The sequence below is a fragment of the Tachypleus tridentatus genome, chromosome 13 (genome assembly GCF_004210375.1).
Source record: "Tachypleus tridentatus isolate NWPU-2018 chromosome 13, ASM421037v1, whole genome shotgun sequence".
Classification (NCBI taxonomy): Eukaryota; Metazoa; Arthropoda; class Merostomata; order Xiphosura; family Limulidae; genus Tachypleus; species Tachypleus tridentatus.
In genome coordinates, this window is record NC_134837.1 from 249,572,952 (window position 1) to 249,586,593 (window position 13,642).

Here is a 13,642-nt window from a genome sequence, read left to right on the forward strand (position 1 = left end):
GGTACAAAGTAAACATCCAAAACAATGTCTCAAACCAAATTTATTATCGATAGTTTTAAAGGTAAAATATTGAATTTGGTACACGATCCAAAGTCTCTTTTAGTTTCAACAGCCGTATCATACTTGGTAAAAATGATTTTTGTAATCACGTTTCGAAAGTTTATCTTGTTTTATGAACAACTAGCTACTCAGGAAAATCTTTTATAAGAATCGAATTTTAGTGCATAATCATATGAAATGTGTAAATCGATAAATACCGCCGTGAATTATGAAATGTATAGATATATATGTATATATTAATATTCGTTGCTTCTTTGATTTATAAAAAGTTATTTTTTGTCATTATTTCTAGTTATTTGCTCCATTTCTCTCTCGATAAAGTCTATATATTTGCATGCTAATTTATTTTAGCCCAAAACTGCACAATGGGCCACTTTACTCTGTCCGCTGCAACGATCGAATTCTATATTCTAACGTCATAATTTCTGAACCATTGTGAAAATTTTTAAAATCACATCGCCTTGAAACTCTGTTAACACCGTAGTCGGTTTTATTTATTTAACTACAAATCCTTCTATGCTAACCTTCTGTACATGCCTGACAGTAAATAAATTTTTCACGTTCTCCAGATTTACGCTTCAAATGTTTGATTCTTCACCTAATTTTACTTTGTTTTATGCATATATTACTCATGAACGTAAGGTAATTTATCAGAAAATACAATTTATGGATAATTAAGCAAGATTCTTTTATAAAGTTTCGTTTCCTCTGACAGGATCTCAAATTATTTCTATATTATTTGTCAAACTTACTTCTCATTTTTCAATAAGGTTACCTATATGAAATCAATAGAGAACACTGTTTCACAGCTTCAAGCTCTCAGATACTTTTTAACACAAAAAGTCCATTTATCACGCACTTCAGAAAAGGAAGTAAATAACACGAAAATATTCGTTCACCTTGTTTAGGTGCCAAGCTGCACAAATAGCTATCTACGTTGTTTTCGCGGCAGGGATCAAACACTAAACATTACATTATAAATATTCGAGCTTATTGTTGAACGCCGCTGGGGAGAGAAAACTACATATATACTAAATGGCGTGTTTATTTAAAAAAAAGATCAATTTATACTTTAATAGACATTACTTTGTGCTATAGTTTTCAAAACAAGATTGATGTGTTTATTTACCAGTGAAGCAGGAAGAAAAACTTCGAAACGGAACCCCCGCAATCCTTTATGAGAACGCTTTTAAGTCTGCATACAACTTTAACAATATATATTAGATACATAATACAAATGGAACACCAGTGAATACTTTATTACACCAAGCAGATGTATAATCAGGGGTGTAGATTTTTTACACTTGATGGGGGGATGATTTTTGCAACCACTTATGTGGACTGTTCAATTTGCAAATTGGTAATCTCTGATAACGTGAACCTGAAAGCTGTAAACATGCAGTCACAGAGTAATCTTGTTGCCACGATACTTGCATGTATACTTAGGCCTACTGACTGATACTTACGAACTATCGCTTAGATCGAAAAGCTTAGAAGCACACCTATATTAAAAATGTGCATTTCGGCCACTGAAAAAGCATACATCTAGGCCTAATTATCTAATTCGTTTGGTAAGAACATGAGAATCACAAGAACAAACACACAAATTGTAGGCCTGTGATGCAATAAAACAATTCAACAGACCAAACTGTAGGGGGGAGGATGATTGTATGCACGTTCCTCCCACTCAACCCCTCCCAGGATCTACGACCCTGTGTATAATGAATGTACCTAACTTCAATATGAGATCGTTATAGCATTCGAACTTATGTAATGCTTAATCGTATTAAATTAGATAAACTTAATTCCGCTAGATTATCCGTTAGAATAAACTGAATTTCAAGATAGCCGAACGAGGATGTTTACTCCTGTTTTTGATCAATAAAAGACGAACCACTTTGCAAACGGACAACCCAACTTCAGGGATAAAATTCGCCAACTCATAACAGCTCATAACGCACGTGCAAGGCCGGCTAAAACGTTATAACACAAGAGCAGATACAAGCGAGGGGGGGGGGTCGAAAAGATAAAATTCTTCCTTTTCCACGAGTAAAAAATTAATACAAGTATAGCTATTTTGTTACTCCATTTGCAAATCTATAAAATTAGCAATGATTATATAATATTCAACTAATGAAGCTTATTAGGTTTTAAACATATTTTAACGAATTACACCTACCATAGCAATTATGCAATTAGGCCTATACGTGATTAACATGTTGTTCTTGTCCAATAATATATTCATCTTTCCAAAGTATTGCATCCAACCGAACAGAAACGAAATATTCTCAAGAAATGGACGAAACAGGTATATTAGATTGAGAGTTATCCAGAAAATCATAATCTGTGAAGTTTAGAATCGGGAAAACAAAAGAGAACATTTTTGTCTCTTACTACATGCTACTCTATAACATAATCAGGTTTATATCACAAAATACGATATAAATCACAAAACTGACAAATATATATGCTTGAACAGGTTCATTTACATACCATCAAGAAAAGACTGTTTCTTTGTTTTCAATATCGCGCAAAGCTACACATGGGCTATCTGCGCTATCCGTCCCTAATTTAGCAGTGTAATGACTAGAGGGAAGGCAGCTAGTCATCACCACCCACCGCCAACTCATGGGCTACTCTTTTACCAACGAATAGTGGGACTGATCGTCACATTATAACGCTCCCACGGCTGAAAGGGCGAGCAGAGCATGTTTGGTGCGACGGGGATTCGAACCTGCGACCCTCGGATTAATCGAACGCCTTAATCCACCTGGCCATGCCGGGCCTCAACATAAAATAAACAAAAATAAATATAATTAAAACGTGTTATTTTTCCAAATTTAAATGAATATTTAAATTATATTATTTCAAACAGTTCGTATAACCAGTAATCTTCATCTCCCCCTTGAGTACTTTATTGATATTTTGTACTTAAACCAAAATTATTGTAAAAACATTACTACTCTGAAAAATTAAACAAATATAAGACAGTATTTAACCCTCGTGTAAGCGACTAATTGATAATATTAAAAAGAGCTTACGGGCACAATCAAAGTAGCTCTAACTTCGCCATCTTCCGATTTAAATTTCTGGATCTTTCCTCGTTTTCTTGCTAAGTAGCTGACGAAGGTGAATTCTATCAAGGCAGCGAAGACGAAAAAAGTGCACGTGCCCATCCACACATCTAAGGCCTTGACGTACGAAACCGGTGCAAGATTGGACTGTTGATCACTACTCTCGGATGAAATGGTCAGCAAAGTGGTGACACCTAGTGTAATTCGAGCAGGAATGGCGTCAACGTCGAGCCAGAAGGAAACCCATGAGATAAAGACAATGAGGGTCGAAGGAAGATAGTATTGGACAAGATAATGACCGATGGATCGTTTAAGGTCAAGTCTGGCCTGTAAGCAGCTGTATTCACCTGTGAACAAATCTGAATCATCACAACGTCAGAATCTTGTTTTTACACCCACCCAGAATATACTTCACAGATATAGCTTGAACAGAATTTAGAGTATAGAATAATCTTTATACTACAAGTTTTAGTGGACTATAATACATCCTAGGGTCTTTAGTACCTCCTTTTTTTGAATAAAATCGTGTTATGATTATGAAGTTTGTTCTGTAAAGGGTTAATAGTGAGATTGTAGTGAAAGAAGTTCATATTTCGCTTTCCATGATTTCTCGTTTTTGATATCAAATTCTTTAACTTGTGTTCATGGTTCATATTCGTAATCATTAAAACAAATCTATTGGCATAGGTATTAAAGTTACTGTAAATGTTTAAAAACTACTAAAAATTTATAAAACTTTAATTTAGTGTTAATTTGTGCAAAAAAACTATATACACTAAATACGGAAGTATATTTATTTAGTAAATATTCAGCTTAGTAAAGCAGTTAGAAATAAACGAAGGTGAATATGATGGTTAAATGTCTTCGAGTAGATAGATATTTCAGAGAATCACTGTCAAGTTAAGTTAACATAAACGTTAGGCTTAACGACAGTTACGGGCCTTTATATTCTAGGCTTAGCAACATAAAAGTACCTTTTGCTTAATATTGAACTTCAGAGTTCGCGTATTAAAATTAACAATAAAGTTTTTCAAGATCAATTCATCGGTTTCATGGTATCCAGGTGATACCCAACTTTTGATCCTGATACCCATCATTACAATTTTCTAATATGTTATATGAAATATTGCAATTTTTTCCTAAAAAAGTATCACTCTTAAGTATGAGTTCAATGACAGTATGTTAAGGCTTAATGAATGCTAACTTCACACAACTGTTTTATCTCATACACATTCAAGTTCACATCTTAACAGCTGTTGTCAGCTGGTTTGCCATTATGAATAGCATCTAAACCACTGCTGAGTGTGACGTATTCTAGACGGTCTCAATAGCTCTGATATTTGGTTAATACTTTGTCTGTATATGTCATAGTAGACACAGTAAGGTTGAAATATTGTCATACAGTCTTTACTTTAACTCGGCTGTTCATATTAATAATAATATTTGTCAAATGTCAAAACATATACAATATTTGTTTTTAGTTAAATATCTCACTCTCCTGATTTCTAATCTTCTTGTATAAGACTAGCTAATTGAAGGTTAAGATTGATAGACGGTGTGTCCCCACTGCAATGTAGGTCCTACATTCTCAGTCACCTCCAAAACATAGGAACATTTCATAATCCCACGTTGTATCTTGTACTCTTTTTCTTAAATATGTAGCGTATTTTGTTTAATTTTAATGCGTTTTGTTTATGGCTTAAATATTTATAGTTATGGTGTATATATATATACCCTGATCCCTCTTTTATGACGTACTTTGGCATTATTAAAATTTCAATTTCACCTTAAAAATTTATCATAAACACATTTACAAAATCAGTACATTCGTCAAATATGAATCATGTTAATAAAGCTTATATTATATAGAACATCTTAATGAACAAGTTTATAATCTCCGGTTTTATTTAGACGTGATTCGAATGTAACAGGAAATATAATCATTTGCATTTTATTTCTTGACCTGTTACGAAGAAATCTTACAAAAAGTAACTGACATTTTCAATGACCTAACAACGTTAGAAGGTTACCATTTAATTAATAAAAGGGAGAAATCTACATATCAAACTTCCAAAATCATAAAGTTAAAAGGATGGATGACCTTGTCAGTATCTTTAAAACAAAGTAAAAGGACACATTATTATAAATTCTAGAAGTAGAAAACTCTACAACACTAATTCAGTAATATACATCGCATCAGATGCTTGAAGACTTCATACTTAATCTAGCTATATGTTACAGGACACAAGTATTTGTTATAATTACTAGCTAGAGTTACCCACCAATTTGGAAAGTTTCTTTGCACACCGCCAGGCTCACCTGTCGTAGTTCAAACTGTGCAAGTTTAAGACCATTATACATTGATACTGATTTCTCGTTCAGCCACTGTAGCTCTACCTCTCTGACAGTCTTGGAAACTAAAAGAGAAACGTGTGAATTTATACTCCAATCGTGCCATTATACTATGTGAGCGATTTACAATATATATAATAAACTTTTTTTTTACTTCTTTTGAATTTCGCGCAAAATTACTCGAGGGCTACCTGCGAGTTTTGATATGTTAAACTAGGCAGCTATTCAACACCACCCACCGCCAGCGCTTGAGCTAACCTTTATCAACGAAGAGGGAGTTTGATCATCACATTATAATTCCTCTATGGCTGAATAAACGAGCAGGTTCGAGAATGGAATTTGAACTTGCCACTCTCAGATTACAAGTTGAGTGCTCTAACCCTAATAGAATATGTCATTCCTACCGAGTGGCCAGGTGGGTTAAGAGGTTAAAAAGTGGATTTATGTCTAGAGTTAAGCACAACTCTACTCAATGGACTATCGGTGCTTTGCCCACCACGGGTATTGTAACCCGGTTTTTAGCCTGCAGACATACTGAGGGAGGCTGAAATAAAGTAGAAATACATAACTTTCATAATTTATCACAACTATCTGCATACTTGAATCTACTTTTTTTATTTTGGAATATGTAACTGAAATGCGGGAGTATTACTAAGCATTAAGTTTTCCTTGATTTTGCGCATGGCATGGCAAAGTGGGTTAAGGCGTGCGACTCATAAACTGAGGGTCGCGGGTTCGCCCTTTCAGCCGTGGGGGCGTTATAAAGTGATGGTCAATCCCACTATTCGTTGGTAAAAGAGTTGGCAGTGGGTGGTTATGACTAGTGCCTTCCCTTTAGTCTTACACTGCTAAATTAGGAACGGCTAGCGCAGATAACCCTCGAGTAGCTTTGCGCGAAATTAAAAAAAACAAACAAACAATCCTACTGAATACCTATTACATAAGACGAATTTGACTCTGTAGATAAAGTATACTTATACGTGTTCTATATATACATCCATTGTGAACTTACATCACACTAAAGAAAAAACTGGGGCCTTGAATGCGTTATAGTAGTGACAGTCACTTCCCACTATTTAATCACACAAGAGTAACTTAAAGAGCTAGACGTGGATACTTTCATCTAATGTATCAGTTCAAATTTAGAGACAACTGTACGTGTAGATAGGCGTTGCTTAGCTTCGCACGAATGGCCAAGCGCGTTAAGGCGTGCGACTCGTAATCTGAGGGTCGCGGGTTCGCATCCCCTTCGCGCCAAACACGCTCGCCCTTTCAGCCGTGGGGGCGTTATAATGTGACGATCAATCCCACTATTCGTTGGTAAAAGAGTAGCCCAAGAGTTGGCGGTGGGTGGTGATGACTAGCTGCCTTCCCTCTGGTCTTACACTACTAAATTAGGGACAGCTAGCACAGATAGCCCTCGAGTAGCTTTGTGCGAAATTCAAAACAAAGAAACAGCTTCGCACGAAAATTCAAAGCAAACAGACGAAACAAATATATATCAAGCCGTCAGTTACACGATCCTAAAATGTGTTTTGAAAGTGTATGTCTGTCTGCATCTGTACAATATATCTTTTGACTAACTGTTTAATACTTGATAAAAATATTTATTTGAAAATTGTTGTATATATAAGGATAAGAGGAATGGTTATTAGTACATTGCAAAGTAACTTACTTCCATTGTACGGCTATACTGTAACGGCAAGAGCTCTGTTACGCTCTTTCTTACATGTTCGGCTTAGCTTTACTCCTTACGGTAGCTTACAAGAGCTAATAAGATAACAATATAAAATATTATTTTTTAATCCTACCCTAATATTAACATTACGGTTATATGGTCCTTAAGGGTTGGTGTGTATCGATTATCAGTTGTTTAACGAAATGAAAGACAAGAAGTGTAATTAATATCTTGAAAAACTAGTGTACATTTTAAATTGTAAAGTGTGGATATAATTCAGAACATGTTTTAAAGTAACATTTTATAAAAAGGTGTAGATTATCCAGTAGTGGCGTTACGGATTTTGGAATTGAAGAACCGCGTTCGAATCCTTGCAATACCACAATGTATTCCTCGCTCTTTATGCTGTAGTGCATTATAAGAGTGACAGTAAATCCTTTATTGTGAATAGTAGGTAGTGAGAAGCTTTTGACTGATTGCCTTCCCTCTGGTTGAGTCGTTTAAAAGTAGGGACGGTATCAGAAAACCTCATTAGCTTTTTCATAAAGAGGAAACACAAATATTCAATCATGTTATGTTGACTAAATATATATTTATATGAAGTATTTAACCATTTTACTTGAATACATGATTACCAAATGTAAAAGATTGGTAAAACAGATTATTGTCGTTTTGAAGTTAAGCACAAAGCTACACAATGGTCTATCTGTGCTCTGCCCGCTACGGGTACCAAAACCCGAATTCTAGCGTTGTAAGTCTACAGACATTCCGCTGTGCCACTGGGGGTGATAAAACAGATAAAAATTAAAGATTATGAATTTAAAGGGAAAATAAAATCTCATATGTTTAATAGAAATTATTGCAAGAGCCCGTATGTTTAATGTGAATTATAGTGAAAACCTCTGTGTTTTATGAAAATTAAAGTAAAAGCCCATGTGTTTAACACTCCTACGAAAAGACGTTACTAGTCCTGATTTCTCCAAGCCCGTTCCCCTGGCTGTGGTTTCGCTAGATAGTAGATAGGGACAGTGGGAATCTCGTTAATCCATTCATTAATGGATTTAAATGGCAATTTCATTTAAATACAAAATTATTAGCCTAATATTAATAACCTTTCAAGTTGCTCTGGGGCTCATTAGGCCCCACTTTTCGTAGGAGTGTTAATAGGAATTAAAGTAAAATCTATGTGTTTAATAGGAATTAAAGTAAAATCTATGTGTTTAATTGGAGTTTTTATTTCTTCGGTTTGGGAACTCGCGTTTACTCTGACTTGTAAGAAACTTTCTCTTTAAAGTGAATAGATAATAATTAATACGTCTGAGTACCTGGTGTTTCTGTGTCGACTATTAGTTTTTCTAAGGTTAAGACGACACTTATATAAATTTTAAGTAAATTAGACGATAAAAGACAAATAAATTTTAATGGTACAAAATAAACGTTTAAAAATAAGACTGCCTTCATTTCCAAAATACACGGAAAGATTTACTCCATAAATTACTGTATAACAAAACCGTGAAAACATAACGAGTTTATTAGAATAATCTGAACCTCAAGTTTCCTTCATCTTTATACGGTAGCCTATTGAGTAAATGTTTTATTTAATTATTATGTAATATTTCAAACATTTATAAATGTTGTTATGAAATACGAAATTATGAAATGTTATATTTCGTGTTATATTATAGCACCTTAGTCTTATGTGAGATTCAAATTTTATTATTTATTTTTAACAATATTTTTAATATAATAATTATTATTATATTAAACATTTATTATTAAACACTGGCTTTTGTTTTTTTATATTTGATATTTTTGATATTTTTATTTGATTATCATAACTAACAGTTTTAAGCCCTGTTATAATGCAGAAGATAAAAATAGTTATGATCCCTCTGTCATAAAACTCACAATCTCTTAAGTTATTAATCTCTATTACTGTGATAAAATTGTTGTTGTAATTAGAGAACTATTGTTTAGTAATTCTTCTGGTGGTTTTTCTATTCTTTATCGTGAACTTAAGAGGCACATTTTGATAGCTAGCTACGTTATGATGAAACTATTGGAACGATGTAACACCTTACTCTTGTGTGAGATTCGAATGTTAACTTAAAAGTTAGCGACGTGGAAGGTTCTCGTAGGGATAGAATACCGTATCTTTCTATCTTCTCAGGGACTATGTTTAGATTTTATTATAACAAAAGTATTTGTGAGTAGAAGCTGGTTAACATTTATAATTTTTAGGCTTTACTTTTAATTACAGCTCACTTTCATTGTCCTGTAAGATTCATTGCTTCTTGCTTATTAAGTCGGTGGTATATATTAGATAAGGAAGAATATTATGACACGAAAACAATGAGAAACACAGCTTTAAAGAATGAACAAGAGAGCCCGAAATACAGGTATTTCATTTTTATTCAACAAAGGCATTAACCAGATTAGCTGGGAAAGTCACATTCTTCCATATGGGCAATTAAACATAAACACCGAAGGCAACTTGTTTTTACGTAACTGTTTTTAATTGGATTTCTTTTATCTTCGTAATCATTTCTATAAACAAACAAAACGTTTCATCTTATTCATAAGCTGTCGTTTTAAAAGTTAGTTATAACATAATCGATTTTCAGGCGTTGAGTGAGATTTTAAGACTTTTTTTTCTCAGGTAATTGTTGCGGTTGTTAATAAACAACGTGATTTCTCTTCTAAAGAAAGTGTCCCGGCATGGTCAAGCGTGTTAAGGCGTGCGACTCGTAATCTGAGGGTCGTAGGTTCGCCCTTTCAGCCGTGGGGGCGTTATAAAGTGATGGTCAATCCCACTATTCGTTGGTAAAAAAGTTGGCAGTGGGTGGTGATGACTATCTGCCTTCCCTCTAGCCTTACATTGCTAAATTAGGGACGGCTAGCACAGAGAGCCCTCGAGAAGCTTTGTGCAAAATTCAAAAACAAACACACATCTAAAGAAAGTGGACTCACATGATGCCAATTCGATATCACACACTTGGGTGTCTAATGGATAGCGTTCCATCTCCATCATGCAGGAAAAGGTTAGCTTCAATCTAAAAATGCAAGAAAAAACACACGAGTTTTAGAAGAACGTTTCATTGGTTAATTTTCTTAGTACATATTGCTGTATATAAGACGAACTAATACTAGAAATAAACGACTGTTTGAAGCTTTCTGCTTTAAATTTCGGTTTGTATTTTAGCGAACGCTCGTGAAGAAGAGGTAAAGTGAAACGTTGCTTGTTTATTTAAATATAAAGAGCACATTCGTACTATAAGGTCGTTTATTTATAGTATTAAGAACATTTTGTTTGCTAAGTATGACATGAAATTTGCATCATGAAAAACAAGTCATCGTCTTACTAAAAACAAGTGATACAAGTAAATTAAAAACGATAATAAATTAAGAACCTAAAAAACCCACCTAGAATGATCTAACCTACCTTAAGATCTAATCTACCTTAAGACAATTAAAATGCAATCCGAATTAAATTTTAATTAGAAGATGAATCACGTTAAAGGAGACTTCAAAGAAACATTTTTAGTTTGCGAAAAAGTCGACAATAATATATCTAAATGTAATAAAGCTTTGTATAATTTCATGGTGACCTGAAGTTAAAATATATTCTAAAGATGACTGCTTTAATCAAAATAAAGTACAGAACAACGTTTTGACCTTCCTAGGTCATCTTCAGGTTACCAAAGAGAGTTTGTATCAGTGACAATATCCCTTTGTTAGCCTGAATATAATCTAAGAAGGTCGAAACGTCGTTCCATAATTTAATTAAAGTTTTAATACCTATGCCAACCTTGTATAATTTGTTTTAATTGTATTAAATTAACCCTTAACGGCCTGATCGTAGCGACACAACACAGTATGAACATTATGCGCATAGTAATAAAGCCTTATGGATGAAAATAGAATGCAATGACCTGAAGTTAAAATATATTCTAAAGATGACTGCTTTAATCAAAATAAAGTACAGAACAACGTTTTGACCTTCCTAGGTCATCTTCAGGTTACCAAAGAGAGTTTGTATCAGTGACAATATCCCTTTGTTAGCCTGAATATAATCTAAGAAGGTCGAAACGTCGTCCTGGGTTTGGTCTCCGAGTCTCTTTTCACATACAAACATTCCGTATATACGTATAATACACACTTGGTCATGAATAATGCTTGCGAAGCTTTTATCCACCGTTTGAAAAACTAATACATATGTTGTTTGTGTGGAACTATACAGATTTCTGCTTATAATTTTTGTGTTGATAATGAGATGTTGTTTATGAAAACTCCTTTAAATAAATATCATTCTTTGTAAAATTAATGTGGGTACAACTGGGTTTGCTAATAAACCTTAAGTACTCCCTGTTTTGTATAAGTAAAATGTTAAAATAAATGCAGAGACGAGTACGTTATATGCAACTTTGAGAGACAAAAAACAAACAAGATATAAAGTCGCGATGGAACGATCATTTTTGACAAAACTATGTAGCAACACTTTTCTATGCGAAATATTGATAAACTGGGAACATAAAGTATAGTTTGTTTTGAATTTCGCGAAAAGCTACACGAGGCTATCTGTTTAGCAGTGTAAGACTAGATGGTTTGTTTGTTTTAGAATTTCGCACAAAGCAACTCGAGGGCTATCTGTGCTAGCCGTCCCTAATTTAGCAGTGTAAGACTAGAGGGAAGGCAGCTAGTCATCACCACCCACTGCCAACTCTTGGGCTACTCTTTTACCAACGAATAGTGGGATTGATCGTCACATTATAACGCCCCCACGGCTGGGAGGGCGAGCATGTTTGGCGCGACTCGGGCGCGAACTCGCGATCCTCAGATTACGAAGCGACGCCTTAACGCGCTAGGCCATGCCAGGCCATAAGACTAGAGGGAAGGCAACCACTCATCACCACCCACCATCAACTCTTGGGCTACACTTTTACTAACAAATCACGGGAATAACCGTCACATTATAATGCCCCCACGGCTAAAAGGGCGAACATGTTTGGTGTGACGGGGATTCGAACCTGCGACCCTCGGATTACGAATCGAATGCCTTAACCACTTGGCCAAACCAGGGTTAAAGGTGTGTTTCGATCGGGGATCTAAAATTTCCATTTTTCTTAAATGTATTTAAAACAAAGGAACACGGATCTGTTTGGGTCAGTAAGACATTTCATAAAGATACTTGCAACAGAACACGGATCTGTTTGGGTTAGTAAGACATTTCATAAAGATACTTGCAACAGAACACGGATCTGTTTGGGTCAGTAAGACATTTCACAAAGATACTTGCAACAAAATACGGATCTGTTTGGGTCAGTAAGACATTTCATAAAGATACTTGCAACAAATCGTGCCCAAGTCAGTGGCAAATGCCGCCCACGAGACCCAATGAACAGTACTCAATACAGTCTGTAAGGACGTTCAGTCATGTGAAAAAGTTAGGACACCCTATGAAAGCCTGTGTATTTGTGTAACAGTTTTGTATATATAAATATTTAATCTCAATTTTAACAATACTGAGAGATTATAGGAATATAACTAAACAATTAAAACTGAAGAAAAGACTTTTCAAGATCTTCTGCAAATATCATGCTAGAAAAATGCATATTCGGACTGAGGAAAAGTTAGGACACTCCCACATTTATACCCACATAAAATGGCTCAACTCACACACAGGTGTATCACACCAGGTGCACGTGATTAGAAGATCGTTACTCAGCATTGTGAATGAGGCTTGCCCTATTTAAACCTCAGACATTTAGTTTGGTGTGCTCCTGACTGTTGAAGTGAAAGTGAGCATCATGGTAAGAGCAAAAGAGCTGTCTGAGGTCTTCAGAAAGAAAATTGTAGCAGCTTATGAGTCTAGTAAGGGATTTAAAAGATCCCAAAAGATTTTGAAATCAACCATTCCACTGTCCGGAAAATAGTCAACAAGTGGAGGGCTTTCAAAACAACTGCCAACATGCCCAGGTCTGGTCGTCCAATCAAATTCACCCCGAGAGCAGACCGCAAAATGCTAATATTGATCTCCAAACACCCTAACATGTCATCATAGGACCTACAGCAGGCTTTGGCTACTGTAAATGTGAAAGTGCATGCCTCTACAATCAGAAAGAGACTGCGTAAGTGTAACTTGCATGGGAGGTGTGCAAGAAGGAAGCCTTTGCTCTATAAGAAAAACATCAAGGCCAGACTGAGGTTTGCCAGAGTGAATGTTGACAAAGAACAGGACTTCTGGAATAATATTCTTTGGACAGATGAGTTCAAAATTAAATTATTTGGACATCAGAACAGAGGACGTGTTTGGCGTAAACCAAATACAGCATTCCAGGAAAAGAACCTCATACCAACTGTGAAGCATGGAGGTGGAAGTGTCATGGCTTGGGGCTGTTTTGCTGCAGCAGGGCCTGGACAGCTCACAATCATAGAATCTACCATTAATTCTACTGTGTATCAGAGGGTGCTTGAGGAT

At 35.2% G+C, this 13,642-nt stretch overlaps 1 protein-coding gene across 1 annotated transcript in view; it reads right to left on the reverse strand.

The window, feature by feature from the left end:
• Nucleotides 1-13,642, reverse strand: part of LOC143236507 (glycine receptor subunit alpha-4-like) — a 62,807-nt gene that overhangs the window by 31,554 nt on the left and 17,611 nt on the right. Inside the window, exons 5-7 of the mRNA XM_076474805.1 lie at nt 10,135-10,217; nt 5,417-5,551; nt 3,102-3,481 (exon numbers count right to left, since the gene is read on the reverse strand). Coding sequence (XP_076330920.1) covers nt 3,102-3,481; nt 5,417-5,551; nt 10,135-10,217 — 598 coding nt within the window. The remainder of the gene's footprint in view (nt 1-3,101; nt 3,482-5,416; nt 5,552-10,134; nt 10,218-13,642) is intronic.